Consider the following 20,049-nt stretch of genomic DNA (forward strand, 5'->3'; position numbering starts at 1 on the left):
TATACCTTTGCCCTTACAATGTCCCCAATGTGCCCCATTAGGGATTACGGGCGTGAGTTTATGTATGTATGTTACAATGTATTTTTGAATAATTATGTACCCGAGCAATGACAAAATAGGTAATTATCACGAAATAGTTACCTATACAGCGCCATCTATTTTTTTTATTAACGTGGCCTTGAAAGTCTCATTAAATCTTGACCGTTATTTGAAGCTTACTTGTTTGAGATAGGCACTTCCGTTTCCCGCGTACATTTTCCCTCTTTTTCTTCTTCGATACATCTATCTCCCTCGCACATCCCTTCCACCCCCACCAGGGAGGCGAGCCGAGTTCGGGGTCTCGACCGCCATTTGTATCATTGGCGTCTGAGTTTTCCGCGCGTACAGTTAACTTTCTACGGTTAACACAAAGTTTTTATAACTTACCTTCAATTTTCTTATTATTTTTTGTTTTGTTTTTTTTTTTTTTAGATACAAGTAATTTAGTAATATATTCAGTGTTAGAACAATTTATTGATTTCTATCGGTAAAACTACTGCAGAATCACGATATAACATGAGCTCCGAGAAACAAGTTGGTGAAAATGCGACCGCTGGTCCGTCACTGGAGGCCGCGCCAGCGCCAGCGCCCGCTCAATCAGTGTCACAGCGGGCTAGAACCAGGAATAAACGGAGACAAGCTAGCTCTTCTAGTAGTAGCAGCAGCAGCTCGTCAAGCGACAGTGATACCTCCACTTCGAGTTCCTCGTCAAAGCCTACGCCTAACAAGAAACGTTCACGTCATTACCGTCGCACCAAAAAAGGCAAGCGTAGCCGCCGAAATGATCACCAGCTTGAAAGATTGACACGTCAGGTGAGTGATTTACGTAAACAAGTGGAATTTTATGACACCATTAGTGATCACTGCGCTTCTCCTAACGGCCACTGTCCCGTTTCAAATTGCGCATCCACTAATCAGCTTCCTGTTGTTGATGACGACGTTATTGATGACAATGTCAGTGGTTTTCTATACGACGAAAGCCATGAAAAAGTGGCCGGTGATTCACATTTACAATTTGATTTTGGAATTGAAACAAAACTAAAGGAACCGACGGTTCCCAGGGCTCCCAACAATATTTTAAAAGTTCTTCAGGATATTCAATATTTTGATAAAAAGGAGTGGTCCGATGTACGTTATGCCGAGGTGCAAAAGCTCTATAACCACACACCCGGTTTTATTGATTTAGAACCTAATGAGGAGATCAAAGCTTATGATTCCTTACGACACCTGGCTTATGCAGACAAAGCATACGCAGCCTTAACCTTTTGTGTATTAAAACAACGAGAAACGCTCCAGTCTGGACTACGTGAGTTGCTCTTGTGGTGTCGTGACCAAAACAATATCAATATTGACGACATGCATGGGAAATTGACCGAGTTGTTCTCTAAAGGTGAGTATTCCAAGGTGTCGTCAGATTTGTTGCAATTAGTGTGCGGTCATAGGGCAGAAATTATTCAAATGCGTAGAGATGGAATCACAAATATGGTACGCGACCCCCTTATTAAGGCAGCCTTGCGAAAAGTTCCACCTTCTAATCTCCATTTGTTTAGTACAGAAGCATTTACGGTTACACTTGAGAAAGTAGGAGGTGTCAAGAAGGCCTTTCTACCTCTAAAGCCTAACAATGGACCCGCTTCGCAAGCGGGGACCAGTAAGGCAGCTCGCCACCCCTCGCAGGGGCAGGCTAATTATTCTGGACCCACGCAGGGACCAAATACTGGATGTTGCGCCCACGTGCCTCATCATACAGCTCATCAATCCTCGCAGGGTTGTTGTAACAATTTTAACCGACCCTCGCAGGGTTATGGTCACAATTTGGATCGCCGCACGGTCCATAATCATAACACAAGGGGGACTTTTCGTTCCCGAGGTGGACGGAGTAACAGACCCTCCGACCAAGGCAGAGGTAATCGGAAGCGCAGCGGAGGTGCTACCGACTACAATACGAATAAGAAACGCAGGAATTGACTCGAAAGTGTTCAGGGCAGGCCGGTTAACAAAATTTGTGACACGCTGGAAACGAATGGGGGCCCCGAAATTTTTATTAAAAATAATAAAGGGCTATCGTATACCCTTTCGAATGAAACCTCCTTTAGTAAAAATCAATCGTCACATGCTAAATTCTTATCGTACGGAGGAAACCGAATCGATGACTGCGATAATAGCTCAAATGAAAGAACAAAGGGTGTTAGAAGTAGCTCAGCGCTCCCCAAGTTTTCTTTCAAGGATATTCCTTGTTCCAAAAAGCGATGGCTCCGACCGGCCTATTTTCAATTTAAGAGCCCTGAACGAATATGTCATAACCGAACCCTTCAAACTAATAAATGTGTACAGGGTACCAGAATTCATGCAACTAGGCGATTGGCTATGCAAGGTGGATCTTTCACAGGCATACTTTCACCTGCCCATAGCTCAAGGCCACAGGCGATTCCTACGCCTGATATACAACGGCGAATTACTTCAAATGACGTGCCTACCCTTCGGGCTCAGCACGGCTCCCAGAGTGTTCGCCGCCTTAACCAATTGGGTTGCACGAACTCTCAGAGAACTAGGTTTGAGAATAATAGTATACCTCGACGATTTTTTGTTAGTCCACCAGGATCAACAGACCTTGCGAGTACATGTCCAAATACTATTAGACAAGTTAACACACTTAGGATGGCAAGTCAATTACGAAAAATCGTTAGTGTCTCCTCAAAAGAAAATAACCTTCCTTGGAATCTGTTGGGATCCGTGGTCGAACCTAAAGTCCCTTCCCGAGGAAAAAGTTGTACGTCTTGTCGAGAAAACTACGGTTCTAGCCAATCAAAACCTGACATGTCTGAAAGATTTGCAAAGTCTAGTGGGTATCATGAATTTCGCAAGTTTTGTTATACCACAGGGCAGGTTGCATTTTCGAAATCTCTTGTTATTCCTGAATTCTCTTCTGGATATGCCCCCACTGAAAGTTTTCCCTTTGCCGAAAGAGGCACGCGAAGAATTACAATGGTGGCTTCAAAACTGCCACCAATCCTCTCCGATTCACCTTGCACCACCGTCGCATTATCTAACCACGGATGCGTCCGATATAGCATGGGGAGCCCAGCTGGACGGACAGCAAATCTCGGGAACTTGGACCAATCAAGAAAAGAATCTACACTGCAATGCCAAAGAAATGATAGCCGTCTTGAAGGTTCTTCAAATGAACGGTCCCTCTCTTCACAACTCGACCTTACTCGTTCAATGCGACAACCGCACGGTAGTTTCTTATTTGAGGAACGAAGGGGGAACCCGGTCTCTGAGTCTATTGGACCTAACAATAAAAATTTACAAGATTTTGATCCAGCATCAAATTCACCTGACTGCACATTACATCCCGGGCAAGTACAACAGTCATGCAGACCATCTGTCACGTCACAGCTCACCCCCAGAATGGAGTCTGATACCCAATTGCACAAAGACCATTTTCAAAAAATTCGGAACTCCAATGATCGACCTTTTCGCATCCGAAAGAGCGCATGTGGTAGAGAACTACGTGTCGTTAGATTTAAACGATGCTCAAGCTCTGTACCACAACGCCTTCTCCCGGACATGGAACTATCCACTGGCGTGGATATTCCCGCCTCCTTACCTGATTCCGAAGGTTCTGTCTCACCTAAACTCGGCGACCGGAGTTTATCTAGTGGTGGTACCCAGATGGAACCGCGTCTTCTGGCGCGCAGATCTGAAAGCTCGCTCAACGGCAGCCCCCTTCACTCTACGCAATCTGGATCGCAAGTTGATCGATCTAGCGACCGGGCTGCCACCACCACACTCACAAGAGATGATTTTGGAGGTATGGAGACTTGGGGATGGTCAAGTAGCTTAGGCGAATGGAATTACAATCAGCTAGAGCTGTTAAGATCGGCCTGGCGCCCTTCTACCAGGAAGGTATATAAAGTGGCATGGAACAGGTGGCTCGATTGGTCAAAGAAGCAAAATATTGATCCCCTACATCCTACTGGATCAATAGTGGCTAGATTTTTAGCAGATTTGCATCTAGTTTATAAACTACCCTACAACACAATATTGCTTCACAAATCTGTTGTTGCTACTCTTAGTAACGTTGAAAAGGCAGGACAGTTAAGTACACATGTATTGGTTAAAAACATCTTGAAATCCATATCTTTAAAAAAGCCAGTAGTTGGTCAAAAGCCAGCTATTTGGGATATTGATATTCTCACGTCATTTTTAAAGTCTAGAAGTGTAGATGAAAACAGCCCATTTGCGATTTGCAGTCACACAGCCGCATTGTTATTGTTGTGCTCAGGCAGACGAGTCCACGACTTGACCTTATTAGCTGTAGATGCTAACCATTTCACGGAACACAATGATGCCATCGTCTTGTGGCCCGTTTTCGGTTCAAAAACCGACAACGCCAACTATAGGCAGTCTGGTTGGAAGCTACTGTCGAATAATGACGAAAGCAATCTGAATCCGGTCTATTGGGTTAAACGAACGATCGCCGTTATGGGCGAAAGACGTATTTCAGCTAAATCAAATAGGCTTTTTATTAATCTAAGAGGTCAGAGTAAACCTGCCTCACGTGCTTTAATCGCTGGATGGATCAAGTCGGTCCTAACGGAAGCGGGTATTATAACATCTCCTGGAAGCATACGTTCCGCAGTAGCGTCAAAAAATTGGTCGATTGATTGTCCTATAGACGAGATTTTAGCCAGAGGAAATTGGCGCTCTCGTAACACGTTTACGCGATTTTACAGACGTGAAATAATACCAATCTCTGCTAGTAATAGCATAACTAGGTTATTTAACCCTGTGTCATAAGGCGAAAGTTTGATTGTGTTATTTAATTTATTGAAACTCAAGTGTTTGTTTTGTTTCTTATTTGTTAACCTTTCTTTTGGTAAACCAATTAACTTAGTATTACGTTGAAATATGTTCTTTATTTTTATACCTGTATTCATCCTAAGCACATAGGTACAATATACCACTTTGCTATCTCTTTCAATCATATGTATTTATATTTAATGATTATAACTTTGTAAATTTTACAGTAGTTTTATTGCATCTTACTTATGGAACACCTTTTTGTTTGGCTGTCACAATAAGTTACTTTGGCACATCCCTTTATTATATATCTTAACCCTTGCTCATTATGCTGTTCATTCTAAAAGTACCTAATATACTTTTATATAACTAAAATTTACGATAGCTCTATCTAAGATACATTGTAGACCTGTCACATTGGCGTCCCCCACCAGGCGATAACAAACACGTCTCAAACAAGTAAGCTTCAAATAACGGTCAAGATTTAATAACAGCGTTTTACCTAAAAATAAAACGCATATTAAATACTTACCTTATTTGAAGCTTACCATACAATCTCTGCCTGGTGTTTTAGACACAATGATACAAATGGCGGTCGAGACCCCGAACTCGGCTCGCCTCCCTGGTGGGGGTGGAAGGGATGTGCGAGGGAGATAGATGTATCGAAGAAGAAAAAGAGGGAAAATGTACGCGGGAAACGGAAGTGCCTATCTCAAACAAGTAAGCTTCAAATAAGGTAAGTATTTAATATGCGTTTTATTTTTAGGTAAAACGCTGTTATTTTTAGTTTCCACGAATCGATTATATTTTATTTTTTTTCCCCGAAGGGTAAGGCAAAGGGAACTATGCCCATACAGCCATGTCTTACGTATTTTTTTTCTTGATGATTAATGAAATGATGAAAGGTGATGATGATGAAACCTAAGCCCCCACCCTCGGAGTAGACTCCTACTCCGAACCCCAAACGAATTAACTCAAAAGTCCGCATAAACTTTTGAGTTATGAAGCGGCTTCCCGGCACGAAGCAAAAATAGGCAGATACACTTTGTTCATTGAATACTCCAATATAATAACACTCGCGAATGTCTTCCGACTAACTTAATGCGATCATTAACCACAAAACACCACTTCGTATTAATTATTTAGATTACTCAATGAAGAAAGCAACTGTCCCGTTCCCGTCTCCCGCCGAAAAGCCTTTTTAGTTTCCACGAATCGATTATATTTTATTTTTTTTCCCCGAAGGGTAAGGCAAAGGGAACTATGCCCATACAGCCATGTCTGACGTATTTTTTTTACTTGATAATTAATGAAATGATGAAAGGTGATGATGATGAAACCTAAGCCCCCACCCTCGGAGTAGACTCCTACTCCGAACCCCAAACGAATTAACTCAAAAGTCCGCATAAACTTTTGAGTCATTAAGCGGCTTCCCGGCACGAAGCGAAAATAGGCAGATACACTTTGTTCATTGAATACTCCAATATAATAACACTCGCGAATGTCTTCCGACTAACTTAATGCGATCATTAACCACAAAACACCACTTCGTATTATTTATTTAGATTACTCAATGAAGAAAGCAACTGTCCCGTTCCCGTTTCCCGCCGAAAAGCCCGAATCGATTATATTTTTAACACGCTTGTGTATTCGATACTGAGAATCGATTAAGTCGATTGTGAGCGAGCGTCACTACTAACATTAATTGAACTGTCAAAATCGCGATTTCGTGAAAGTGATCAATTTTCCTATTTTATTATGATTTCTTAGTTAGTATGTCAATTATTTTCAATTAAATAACATTAATTAATATTCAAGAATATAGTCAACATATATAAAGGCGATATTTTAGGTTTTTAAGGGTCTTACTAAGTGTTTATCTGCTCACAAGCAAGGAACAAAAAACAGGTAAATATTAGGTAGGTACTTAATTTTATTGTTTTGGAATTCATGTTTCAATTTATTAATTTCTATAAGTTAATACAATAGTTATTGAAGATCATAATTACTTTATAATTCGTAGTTTTTGAATTTATTTTAGGGACAAGTGTTAATTATGATATCTTGATAAATATGTTTTTTTCTTTATTTAGGTTTGCGGCAGTCCTTTAATTATTAAAAAAGATGGTTTTTAACAATCTCACTAGTTGAATTTATTTTATTTCTTTATATTGGTTGGGACATATCACAAAAATCGTTTTGTGATCCCTAGTTTGGTTAGGACATTACAGGCTGATCACCTGATTGTTCGAAAGTAAGATGATCCGTGCTTCGGAAGGCATGTTAAGCCGTTGGTCCCGGTTACTACTTACTGATGTAAGTTAGTAGTCGTTATATGAGCCATGTCATGCCTTTGGCAGCTCAATAATAACCCTGACACCAGGGTTGATGGGGTTGGTATTCCACCTCACAACCCACACGACAGAATAAGAATTTCTTTATAACAATAATATTTCCACTATATTTTTTAAATTATTTTACATGCAAAAAATTTAATAACTATTATAATTTAATAAATATAATTTTCGTTTTTTTTGCTATTTCCATTGTGTTACTTAGTGGGCTCTGTTTTCCGCATTTAGACTCTAAGATGGCCCATTATGCGTTATTTTCATAATGAATATTACTAAATATTTCTATATTTCAGGTACCTAACTCCCTGAAAAACGAATTACTCCGACAATAATTTTCTATGAACACTGAAAATAATTAAATGACCCTTGGCATAAAATAAAAAAGGATGAATTTAAGAAAGAAAGAAAAAGTGAAATGTCCATAAACATTTTGTAATTGATCGTAAAAATAAAAATACTAGAAGATTACAGCCTATAATTAAGTCCCATTTTTGGGTACAGACTCCTGTATGAGAGAGGAACAAAGCATACTTGACAGCTGAACTGGAAAAATAAATAAAAAAATGTATAAAAACATTCAAAACGACCATGAAATTATTTCAAACGTACAAATTAACAAACAAAGCAACGTAAATTATGAAAACATTAATATAAAATGTGAACTAATTGATGATGACGAGGAAGAAGAGAGAGAAAAAGAGAGTGCAACCGACGATAACGGTTATAATACCGAACATATTCTGAATAACATCTGGAAAAATAAACCGAAAGATCTGTCCATTAATGCTGTTAACACAAGCCTGAATAACAAAAATACTTTAATTTTAGAGAATCCAAATACTACTAACGATAGTAAAACAGTCTTTACAAGCAATTCGGTTCAAATAGTAGTCAAACTAGAGCCTGTAGAAGAGTATGAAGAACATGGAGAAGGGATAGCGACAGGAGAATTGGAAAGAGATAGAAGTATGAATCCGAGTGAGCTGGTTAAAACAGAGATCGCAAATGACCCGTGTGATGACTATCATTCTGTATTTCTTCAGGAACGTTCACAAGAAGGTATTGTTTAATTCACTTTTTATTTGTTTGAAACTGCGCTTTTAGTGGAATAATGGACGACAGTTATAAATTGCTAGCGGGTCTGCACGACAACCTTGTCGCGTACGGCGCCATTTATATCGAGAGCTTCGACTAATAAACGCAGCAAATGTAGTAACATAGGTAGACGTCGAACGGCTATTGGTTATCATAGAAACTTAATTATTAAGATAGTTTTCATTTAGTCAAATCAGTAACGTTTGTAGTAGAATTTGTATGAAACCGTGTACCGTGAAAACGTCATAGAAAAACGTGAACGTGAAAACATTGTTGAGTTTTTCTTAATTAAAAGTAGTACACATTGAGTACTTAATGCATTTCGCGATGGATGTACCTCTGACAACTATAAATTGACTACTGTTGTAGTCATGCGCTTATGTTGATTTTTCAATTTATTTATATTTCAGAAACACCATCAATTTCGCCCGAACCGAACCCAACAAGTCTGGGCAGGAAGCAGAATTTAAAAAAGCTGCTCCCTTGTCCACATTGCAACAAGACATTCATAAAGAAAGGCCATTGGACCCGCCACCAGGCCGTGCACAGCGGCGCGAAACATTTCACTTGCGACATATGCCAGAAACAATTCACAGCCAAATCAAACCTTGTGCGGCATAAACACATACATACAGGCTTTAAACCGTTCTCCTGTGACACCTGCGGGAAGACCTTCATTGAAAAGTCCTATTTAGTCGCGCATTTAAAGACCCACATAGGTTTAAAAACTTTCAAATGCTCGGAGTGCAATAAAGGATTTTTAGATAGAGCTCATTTGTTAAGACACGAGCGAGTTCACACAGGGGCAAGACCGTATCAGTGTGCGGTCTGTCATAAACAGTTTACTCAAAGCGCTCACCTAAGTTGCCATAAGAAAATCCATTTAACGAAGAAGGTTTATTACTGTGACATCTGTAAACAAGGTTTCATTGACTTGAAAGACCTTTTTGAGCACAACAAAGTCCATATAGGGGAAAAGGCGTTCAGCTGTGAGGTTTGCCATAGGCAATTCAGCCAGAATTCTCACTTAGCGGATCATATGAGAATCCACAACGGTTTACGGCCATTTATATGCTTTATTTGCAACAAGACATTCAGCCAAAGCTCAACGTTGAATCGTCATGTCAAAATACACAGCGGGGAAAAGCCGTTTACATGTGAAATATGTCAAAAGAAATTCGGTCAGAAATCGCATCTGACCAAGCATTACTTGATGCACAGTAAACACAGTCATATTCAAGTGACCGAACTGATTGAGAAGTTAAACCAAAAAATTTTAAATAACAGTACGGAAGGTGTAGGCGATGAAATTATAATAGGCACATAAAGTATTAGGGACTAGGTATATTATTGTATTTTTTTTCTTAATGTATTGCAGATGAAGTGTAGATAAAGAGTATTAACTCATACTCCTTAATTCCGGACACCTAGTGCCTATTTTGGTGCACAGAAACTTAATCTAATTTTACTTTGACAGCTCTGAAATTAATGCCATTCTTCACTTATGATACGTGCAAGAAAGTGACGCAACTACTTTTAGTCCTGTCAAATTGGTGTGATAGGGCCATTGGCCCCGATTCCTGCAGAGACATCTTAAATTTATTTTAAGTTATACCTGTCATTTTCTTATCCACCGAAAAGGAAAGGGACATATAATCGACAGGCATAAAATTTATAGAACACACGTCAATTTTAGGCAGGACTTTTAAAAGCCCACCCAAATTTATATATTGGCCAATAACCCGACAGAAGTAAGTTGACAGCACACGTCAAACGGGTTGCGTACCAGCGAGATGCCTATTTTATTCGCCCGGGTTATTCATTCATTTTAACATTAACCGTTGCCAATCATCCGTCTCTTTCCTTTTCGACGGTGAAGAAAATGACAGGTATAACTTAAAATAAAATTAGGATGTGTCTGCAGGAATCGGGGCTAATGTCAGGTTAAGTTTGTGTCCGACTGAATTGACGCCAGCAGTGCAAACGTGCAACTGTAAGGCCGTGGACCCATGTCTACGGTGCGGCACAGCCCTACCACCGGTACGCGTCACGACCGGTGGCAACCATAATTCCAAAATAACAGTTTTTGTCTTGATAAGGACCGCGAAATCAAAAAGACGACGTCTAAAACGTCTGAGATTTTATGCAAATAAAATGAACACGTGCGCATTATGCAACAGTAAAACACAAACTAGCGAACAGTGCGCTAGCAGCGCAACCTTCTGCCAATGGCGGCGCCGTGCCGGCCCACGGCGGCCGGTGCCGCGCCGCAGACATGTGTCCACGGCCTAACCGGAGCACGGACCTCATGTAACGCGCGCGACGCGATACTGGTTTCAGGCAGGCACTTATGTTGATAAATTAATGATAATTGTTTTTTCAGTGGATTGGATGTGCATTTTTATATTAAAAAAATATTGGAAGAAGTCTGTGTTTTAGACAGATAAATGTTAATATAGTTGTAATAGTTATAAGTTATGTATTCAAAGCAATAAATGTAATGACAAAACATTTTGTAGCAATTGAATAAAGATTTAAGACGTAAGAACATTCACTTCTTTTTTTTGACGTGACTTATTGTAGATTTGCCGCAGATGGCATTAACTACTTGGCCGGACAAATGGGGAGCGCTGACGGCTTTCACTCCGTACAACGTTTAAGACAACACGCCTGAGGGTGCCCAGTTGGGCGCGAACCTCGGCTTAGGGTGTCGTCAGAGACGGCGATACGGCTTACCTATCACGTAGGTCTAACAGAAAATTCGGTGAGGTGTGGGTACTTAGTTCATCTTGCGATGGATGTATCTCTGACTATCCCAATTGAGATCTTGTGAGATTATTTTATACTAAGGAAGTAACTGTCTGCCTTTAATGTTTCTGCTACCTTTAAAACATTGGTAAAACACCTCCACCAACACACAGCATGGTAGAATCATGTTTTGGGTGGAATACATTACCCCATCCGGTTGATTGAGTTGTGGGGAGGCCCGTGGCTAGCTAGCACGGTGTAAGACGTAAGTTGTTGCTGGCTTGTATACCTTTTTACGCGCCCAGTTACGGTTAAAAATGTTAGAGTGTGTAATATAAAGTCAAACAGTCTCGAGTATAATCGATTTTTTAAATTATAACTTCTCGATTTTAGAATTTTTAACCATACCGAATAGTACTGACCACATCACTACCCTTGTTGTTTTTTTAATTTTCCTTGTCAATTTATGCGTTTTACCTGTAACAAAAGTGGCGATATATGCAAAGTTAATAAGGGAAACGCTGATAAGTTTGTATTACCACTATCTCTTTCTATTCCTCTGATAATGTTCTAATTAAAACAAACGATACCAATTCGTGTACTTTCGCTTTCCTATTAGCATTTTCAGGCAATTAAAAAGGATTTTTGACTAAAAACAATGTGAAAAATGTCTTCCGAGTGGAATATTAGCGGTTTGTGCCGCTGTTGTCATACTGAGGGCAACGTACGAAGTCTGGGGGCGCCGTATTCTTATGAAGGAACCGAAGAGATTTACTCTGTTATGTTGCGAGAAGCTTTTAATATTATTGTAAGTATTTTAACTATATTTTCTTGTATATTCAGCTTCGTTATTATTTTTTCTATATATTGGTCATTTTTGCTTTATTTCTACTTTCATTACATGCTTATGGATAAAGAGATAGTCTAAGTATGATCCATACTGTTTATTACTCTACACTAATATTATATATGCAAAAACAATTGATTGTCTGTAACCTTTTCACGCTTACAACCGCTGAACCGATTTTGATGAAATTTGGTATGGAGATAAAGAGAAAAAAAAACTAAATTTGAGTTTGGAGTGATGAAACCTAGCCAGTATTTACAATTTAGTTGAAAGAGTTAAAGAATGTTACATTACCGAATGCTGCTATTATGTGCGTACCATGTTAGGTTTTATTAATAAAATAAACTATGATTGATCGTCAATACCTGAACCTGAGACGTAAGAAAAAGATTGTTGAAATCTTTATTTCCTCTACAAAATACATTATTTTTTTTTACTATGATGTCTTTATGTATTTAATTATTAATATGTTATATGTTTTTTTTGTTCTGCTTGAATCACCCGATTGTCCGAAAAAGTAAGATGATTCCGTGTTTCGGAGGGCATGTTAAGCCGTTGGGTCCCGGCTATTAGCCGTAAAAACACCTCCACCAACCCGCATTGGAGCAGCGTGGTGGAGTATGCTCCATACCCCCTCCGGTTGGTTGAGGGGAGGCCTGTGCCCAGCAGTGGGACGTATATAGGCTGTTTATGTTATGTTTTATTTTAAATTTTAATTTTGTGAAATACAATTATGTAATATTTTTTTATTGAATATACGTACAAAGTACAAATACTTAGTGTACATTATTTTATAAACTATATTATTGTATTTATAGATTTAGGTAAATTAATGCTTCATAATATTACAATTTAAATAAATACCTACTTAAAATAGGTATTTGTAAACTTTATAATACTTTATTTAAAAAAAAAAAAAAAATATATTATTGTAATTTTTCCAGATAACCCCCACAATGGGAGAGAACAGTGCATCTACCTACTGTATATGCGTCGCCTGCGCACCCCGGTTGCGCGATGCCGTGCAGTTTCGGAGACAAGTCCTAGCTAGTGAAGAGAAGTTCGCCGAGTATTACAGTAAAGGTTAATATTGGTGGTTGTGTAATATAAAAAAAATAAAGAAAAAAACAAAGAACTCCAAAGTAATAGAAGTTGTACAGCTTAAACGGGATAATTACCTATTTTCTCATTACTCTAGTACATAATTATTCTAAAATACAATGTAATGATATTTGGATCAAATTATGAATAGAATTATGTTGATTTTGATCAGAATAATAATGGGTGGAAGATGTAAGTGTGCCTGGGTGTAATAAAAATTCAAAAAGTCATCATTTGTACTCAAAAACAAAGGTAAAAGATGCATGTGTCTGTTATCCATGAAGTTTGAAGGTTAAACAAAGGAAAATATATACAACGCCATCTATATTGTTTTTGAGGAAAGTAGCCTGAAAAATCCCTTATTAAAAATAAAGAAAAAAAAAACATCATCTCAATATCGACCCTAGATAATAATAAGGTGTTACTCGTTATACTACATGGGTGAATCTCAAAATTTCAAGTTTGGTGGCGAAATTTTATATTATTTTTTCGTGAAAAATTGGGTTCCGACATGAAAAAGATCCAAAAGGATCCTCGGTTCCGACATGAAAAAGGAATTTTTCAATTCCCAATTTTCCCAATTTTTCACGAAAAAATTATATGACAGTCGCCACCAAACTTGACACATTTTGATATTCACTTAATTTTTTTTATTTACAAAAAAAAATAATTTTAATTACTGTTTCAGGGTTTCCTACATTCGAAAATGACGTCAAAACTGAGGATGAACCACGTGAAGGTAATCAAATTGTACTTTTTCGGACAATCAGGTGATTCAAGCCTGAAAAGTCCTTACCAAACAAAGGACAGTCTCACAAAGTGATTTCGACAATGTCCCCATCGGGAATCGAACCCGGACCTCCAGATCGTGAGCCTAACGCTCTAACCACTAGACCACGGAGGCTGTTACCGTTCTATACGTAGTATTATTCTATGACTTAAAAAATGAATATTTTACAATAATTTCAGTCGTTAAAGAAGAGGACCATCAGAGCATTGATGACGTGGAAGATAGCATGGATCACGATGGTGAGATATTAATTTATAGCATGGTATAACCTCGTAAAGTCGAGGTTTCTAGACACAATAGTAAAACAATGGAGTTTGGATTTTAAAAGGACTGTCGGCGACTTACACCCCGTACAAGTACATACCCCGGTACATGTTATTATTGAAAATTAACTGAATTACTGACTAATGTATTTAATTACTATTACTTGTTACATATATAAAAATCATTGAAACTGTAAGTAAATCTTTTACTAAAAGTTCAAAATTTCCTTGCAAAGTAGATATAAAAACATAGGTCGTGGGTAATTTATTTTTTACGAAATGGCAACACACGGTGGGATGAAGTCAGCTGGGCTAACCTTGAAATGTTAGCTGTCACTTTTGTGCATACCTGCGGGCTTAGCACCGTAAGGACGCGACTCTTTCTCGCCGCATCTGTCTCTTTCTGTGCAGTACTGTGAGAGAGTGACGGGTGACGTATGTCGAAGCGAGTAAGACTCGCACGCTTACGGTGCTAAGCCCGTTAGTTTTCTTATACCTACCATGATTTATAGATGAGAAATCAGAATCATTTATTCAACGTAATTATCATGGATAAACTTGTTGAAGGTCAATGTAACATTTTTGAATTTACGTCATTTTGCAAGGTGTTATGGCTGAGGAGAAAAAATGACAAGAAACTGCAACAGCAACACATCTTTTAAAAACCAATGAGGATATACATTACAAGTTATTTAATAACTAGAGGAACACATTCAATACCAGACATTTTTATCATTTAGGTAGTCATTAATCTTATAATAAGCTTTTTTACATAAAGTAAGCTTCACGTGAGCTTTAAATTTATTTTCTGACAAATTTAAAATATTATCTGGTATTTTATTGTAAAAACGTATACATAACCCCAAAAAAGATGAATTTAATTTACTTAATCTAGAATTTTGAATAGCAATTTTATGTTTATTTCTTGTATTGTAATATAAGAAAATAAATTCGGATTCTGTGGTTTAGATCCTGACCGGGAATTCGAACCATTAACACTCGCTTTTAAGTCTTCACATGGAGATAATGATCATCTTAGAGAGGAAATTTCCAGGCAACATTCCTTAAAAACAATATAGATGGGGCTGTGAAGATGTCCTTAGTTTAACGGCCAATAACCCGACAGAATTAAGTTGACAGCACACGTCAAACGGGTTGCATACCTACCAGCGAGATGCCTATTTTAAAATTTACAGTTTTCAATTACCCGTCCCTTTCCTTTACGGTGGATAAGAAAATGACGGGTATAACTTAACATAAAATTAGGAGGTGTCTGCAGGAATCGGGGCCGTTATTGTGCAACTGATTTCAGATGACAATCTACCCTCGATGGAGATATTCATTCAGCCGGTGCTAGACCTTGAGGACCAGCCACTCTCCGTGCTGGCAGCCAGCAAGATCAAACGCGATCAAGATGGTAGGTTTCATAAACGTCTAACTTTTAGTATGTGTATGTATGTCACCTCACGGTTGTCTGGAAGAAATCGCTTTAAGCGATAAGGCCGCCATTTACCATGTACTTAGTTAAGAGTCTTTTTGTAATTGTTTCTTTTTATTTTGGTGTAATAAAGTGGATTTGTATTGTATTGTATGTCAGAATCGAAGCAAATTGAATTGGGTCATTTTGATTACTAAATAAAGACACATTAAAAAGAATTAAGAATGCTACACCGTCAAGAGCGTGGCTCTTAAATTAGTGATGAATAAGAGTTATACCACTTACCGATGCATGTTGAGCCGCAGATATACAAAGGAATTCGTCGCACATAGTCCCAGCAGTGTTTTTAATATATCACTATTTTCACAAATGAAACTGACTAATTTTTGTATCACTTAACACACACAAAATAGTACAAAATTAATCAAAATATCCTTCCAGATACAGAGTGTTAGTGACATCGTAACGAATACTGAGGGGGATGATTCGGAATGATTCTGAGTCGATATCAAGTGGAATTTTCTCTGAAAATTCACGTTTCTTTTTATGATTTTCGTATGCAAGTACTCAGAATTATGGTCTGAATCACCCATCATAGCATTCGTTACGATTTCACTAACACCTTGTATGTAGAAAAATCACCGAAACTGAATTTTTATAAGTTGTCTGTACCGATTCGAAACTACCCTCTTCTTAAGTAATTTTTGTATAACCACTTATTAGAATATTATAGTGCTCGACGAAATTGTATTCAAACGCGAAACTATTTGTAATCCGACCGAATCAAGGGACATGCGATAGGTGCCCGGGCTCTGTCCCATTTCGCATTACGAGTCCCTGTAAATACCTACGAGGCGACGTCCGTCCCCCTTCGCGTTCCGATCGTAACTGAGCAACTGTCAGGCAGTCAAGTTAACATGATAATTATATATTTTCTTATTACTTTTGTACAGTCATGATGAGCAATACCATGTACCCACTTTAGAACCCTGTCGCACTATCAGATTTGACATTTAATGAGGCTTACGGTTTAAATTGTCAAACAAGTTAATGTGACATGGTTGCAAAGTGTATACATAAACTTTTTTTTTTTAAATATTAGTACTCGTGACCGTACATAATTATTCAAAAACGTGATCACACAAAAACCATTAATCAAGAATTGAACTGTATTTTTTTACAGACAATCCGAAATCGAATAAGAAAATCAAGAAGTTCCCCTGCACGTTTTGTCCGAAGACATTTTCTTACAACGGCTCGTTAGAACTTCATATGAAGATACATAGCGGAGAAAAGACGTACCGTTGCCTGCTCTGTGACACCAGGTACGGACTCAACAGGGACTTAACCAAACACATAAGCGAATGCCACAATGAAAGCGGGAAATTCCCATGCAAGTTATGCACTGAAGTCTTCGATAAACCGAATAAATTAAAAACTCATCTAAACGGCCACTCCGATCAGAAGTTCCGGTGCAGTTTCTGTGAGAAGGAGTTTCAACGGAAGAAGGGTCTGAAAGAACATTTGAAAGTGCATTCCGGTGAGAAGAAATATACATGTGACATTTGTAACAAGTCGTTTGGTCACAATCAGACGTTGAAGTCACACATTTTGACCCACACCGGGGAACGGCCTTATGTATGTGATGTATGTGGCAGACGGTTTCCACAACGGACACATCTCAAAAGACACATTTTCATAATCCATGCTGGAATTAAACCATACTCCTGCAACATATGCAGCAAACAGTTTTCTAGTAAAAGTTACTTAGCAATCCATGAAAGAGTTCACACTGGAGAGAAACCGTTCTCATGTGACGTTTGCAAGAAGAACTTTACAGCGTACACAACTTTGAAGGTCCACATGAGAGTTCATACAGGATTTAAACCGTACTCATGTAGTTTCTGCTCAAGACAGTTCGCTCAAATGGCAAGTTTCAAGTTGCATGAACGGACCCACACCGGTGCTAAGCCGTACTCCTGTGAAGTTTGCCAGAAACGTTTCTCGGACAACGGGTATTTAAAAATCCATAAAAGGATACATACAGATGAGAAGCCCTATTTATGTGAAGTGTGTAAACGGTCGTTTAGGGAGACGGGGCAGTTGAAGAGACATATGCAAATACACACCGGGATCAAACCTTATACATGCAAAATATGTAACAAGCAAATAGGTAACCTATCTAAACATATGAAAGTACATTCCGAAGAGAGACCATATAACTGTAATGTCTGTCACAAGCAGTTTTCAATCAACGGTAACTTAAAATTGCATATGCGAATACACTCCGGTGAAAGATCAGTTACATGTGACCAATGTAACGGTCATTTCAGTCAGAATAGTGGATTAAAAAAGCATAGGTGTGGGCAGGGTAAGAACGAATGAAATGACAATGGCCCCGATTCCTGCAGACACCTCCTAATTTTAATAGAATAGAAATAGTTTATTATAAAAGGACGCCACACACAAAAAAAAGACAACAACATCATATCAAATTTCCACTAAAACAATTACAAAAACCAAGACAGATGTTTGTCGAAATGATCATAAGGTGGTGGTGGACGTCCTGAGATAAAAGGGCCTCACTCAGCACAAGTCGCGGCGTGAACCACGACGCTGATATTATGTGGACCCTGTTTTACTTTAAGTCATACCTGTCATTTTCTTATCCACCGAAAAGGAAAGGGACGGATGATTGACAGCTCTTAATTTTAGATTCTTTCTAAAATTAAGAGCGTAAATGGATGAATAACCCGGGCGAATCAAAAAGGTATCTCGCTGGTATGCAAACCGTTTGACGTGTGCTCTCAACTTAATTCTGTCGGGTTATTAGCCAATGCAAAATGTTTAAAGGGTTGTTTTAGACTTGTGTTTAAAATTGACGTGTGTTCCATAAATTTTATGCCTATCGATTACCCGTCCGTTTCCTTTTTGGCGGATAAGAAAATGACAGATATAACTTAAAATAAAATTCGATGGTTTCTTTACTCAAATAGTATGGCGAACTGTCAAAATTTCAACAATAACTCAACAGTAGCGACACCTGAAAGAGAGAGAAATGAGAGATAAAACTAAACTTGTATTATTGATGGGAGAAATAGGCAGGTTTTATCCTTATTACCTAATAAGTGATTATTCAAATTCGTTTGATCTTTGCTTGACTGTCAAATACATGCAGGATGTTAGTGACATCGTAACGAATACTGAGGGGGATGATTCAGACCATGATTCCGATTTGATATCAAGTGGAATATCCTGTCGGAAAATTTATTATTTCTTTTTTATTTTGGTGCAATAAAGTGTATTTGTATTGTATTGTATTATTTTTTTGTTTATTAAATTATTTATTGAGGATATCCAACAGCTTATTAATTAACTAAGAATAATTACAGTAAGTACAATGTTTGTTCGCCAATCACAGGATACTACAAATAAAACAAATTGTAGAACTTGATGAGAACAGTAAACAAAACTAACGATACAATGCTAGGCTTAAAGTATATAAAAATATATATATTATAAAAAAAACTGGAAATGTTACAAAAAGATTGTTTATAAACTTAAAACCTATATATTATAAACTATTGTCATTATAAGCAGGCACAGACTAAAATTGGTTTACGTGACCACAAATAAATATAAAAATAAAAGATTACTTAAAAATATATATATATAAAATTAATTATTATTATATAAAATTAATTATTATAAATTAATTATTTTATAAAATTTTCAGTTCTATATTTTGCGACGCAAAATTCCACTTGATATCAACTGAGAATCATGTCCTGAATCATACCTAAGTTTTCGTTACGATGTCACTAACACCTGTATAAAAATGTTCACCGCTATATATTGTTAAGGTGGTAATTGTAATTAATTTATTAAAAAGCATTATAATTATATAACTATTTAATTTAACAATTAAGTATGTAAAAAGAATATTAATGTAATAATTTTGATATATGTTTCACAGATAAATAATATATTTTTAATATACAAAGAAGTGATTTAACTACGTTGGTGTTTTATTGCGTCATTGTATAAAATGATAAAGGTGTTTTATGGTGGACAAGACGAAAAATAACATTAAGACTATGGCTGCACGGCTTTGCCTTACCCCAAGGGGATAACAAGTTAAAAAAAAAGTGTTATGGGGAAATCTACCTTTTATATAGGTCCCGGCAAACTTCTTGAGCATCGACCTTGACTGCGCACAACTGAATTTTAGATCTCTTTGGTGGTGCGGTACGGGGCGCGGGGGCGGGTGAGTCCTGCATCGACCGGCTATTGGTAGATCAGTCGATACTTCCCCCGCGCACTCTGTCTTCGTCCCTTTGACTCCCGAATACACTTGCGTGCAGTGAAACTGTCACGTTTTTGTTATTGCTCTTTTGTTAGTTTTTTTTTGTTATTGCTCATTTGTTTAAGTTTAAGAATTAGTTACTAGCACGAGGTCTATGTCTACAGATCCAAAACCTAGCACTAGCTCTGGTATTGCTGGTTTCAACCTCATGGAAGGAATATCATACTTACCTGACGATTAGTTTTTTTTTAAATATAATAAT

General features: G+C 37.9%; 2 protein-coding genes across 3 annotated transcripts; both read left to right on the forward strand.

The window, feature by feature from the left end:
- Positions 1–6,563: 6,563 nt before the first annotated feature.
- On the forward strand, positions 6,564–10,844 carry LOC126381505 (zinc finger protein OZF-like). 2 transcript variants are annotated; one of them, XM_050030989.1, is made up of 3 exons: positions 6,564–6,764; positions 7,493–8,258; positions 8,705–10,844. In XM_050030989.1, exons 2-3 carry the CDS (start codon positions 7,763–7,765, stop codon positions 9,619–9,621), a joined length of 1,413 nt encoding a protein of 470 aa, XP_049886946.1. In that variant the 5' UTR covers positions 6,564–6,764; positions 7,493–7,762; the 3' UTR covers positions 9,622–10,844. The 2 variants fall into 2 exon arrangements, with proteins under 2 accessions (XP_049886946.1, XP_049886947.1); XM_050030990.1 differs by having other exon boundaries at positions 6,564–6,753.
- An 806-nt stretch (positions 10,845–11,650) lies between these two features.
- Positions 11,651–19,443, forward strand: LOC126381501 (gastrula zinc finger protein XlCGF57.1-like). The gene is made up of 6 exons (XM_050030982.1): positions 11,651–11,850; positions 12,834–12,972; positions 13,679–13,729; positions 13,960–14,019; positions 15,356–15,460; positions 16,665–19,443. Exons 1-6 carry the CDS (start codon positions 11,710–11,712, stop codon positions 17,864–17,866), a joined length of 1,698 nt encoding a protein of 565 aa, XP_049886939.1. The 5' UTR covers positions 11,651–11,709; the 3' UTR covers positions 17,867–19,443.
- Positions 19,444–20,049: the final 606 nt, after the last annotated feature.

This window comes from Pectinophora gossypiella, unplaced genomic scaffold, assembly GCF_024362695.1.
Source record: "Pectinophora gossypiella unplaced genomic scaffold, ilPecGoss1.1 Pgos_58, whole genome shotgun sequence".
Classification (NCBI taxonomy): Eukaryota; Metazoa; Arthropoda; class Insecta; order Lepidoptera; family Gelechiidae; genus Pectinophora; species Pectinophora gossypiella.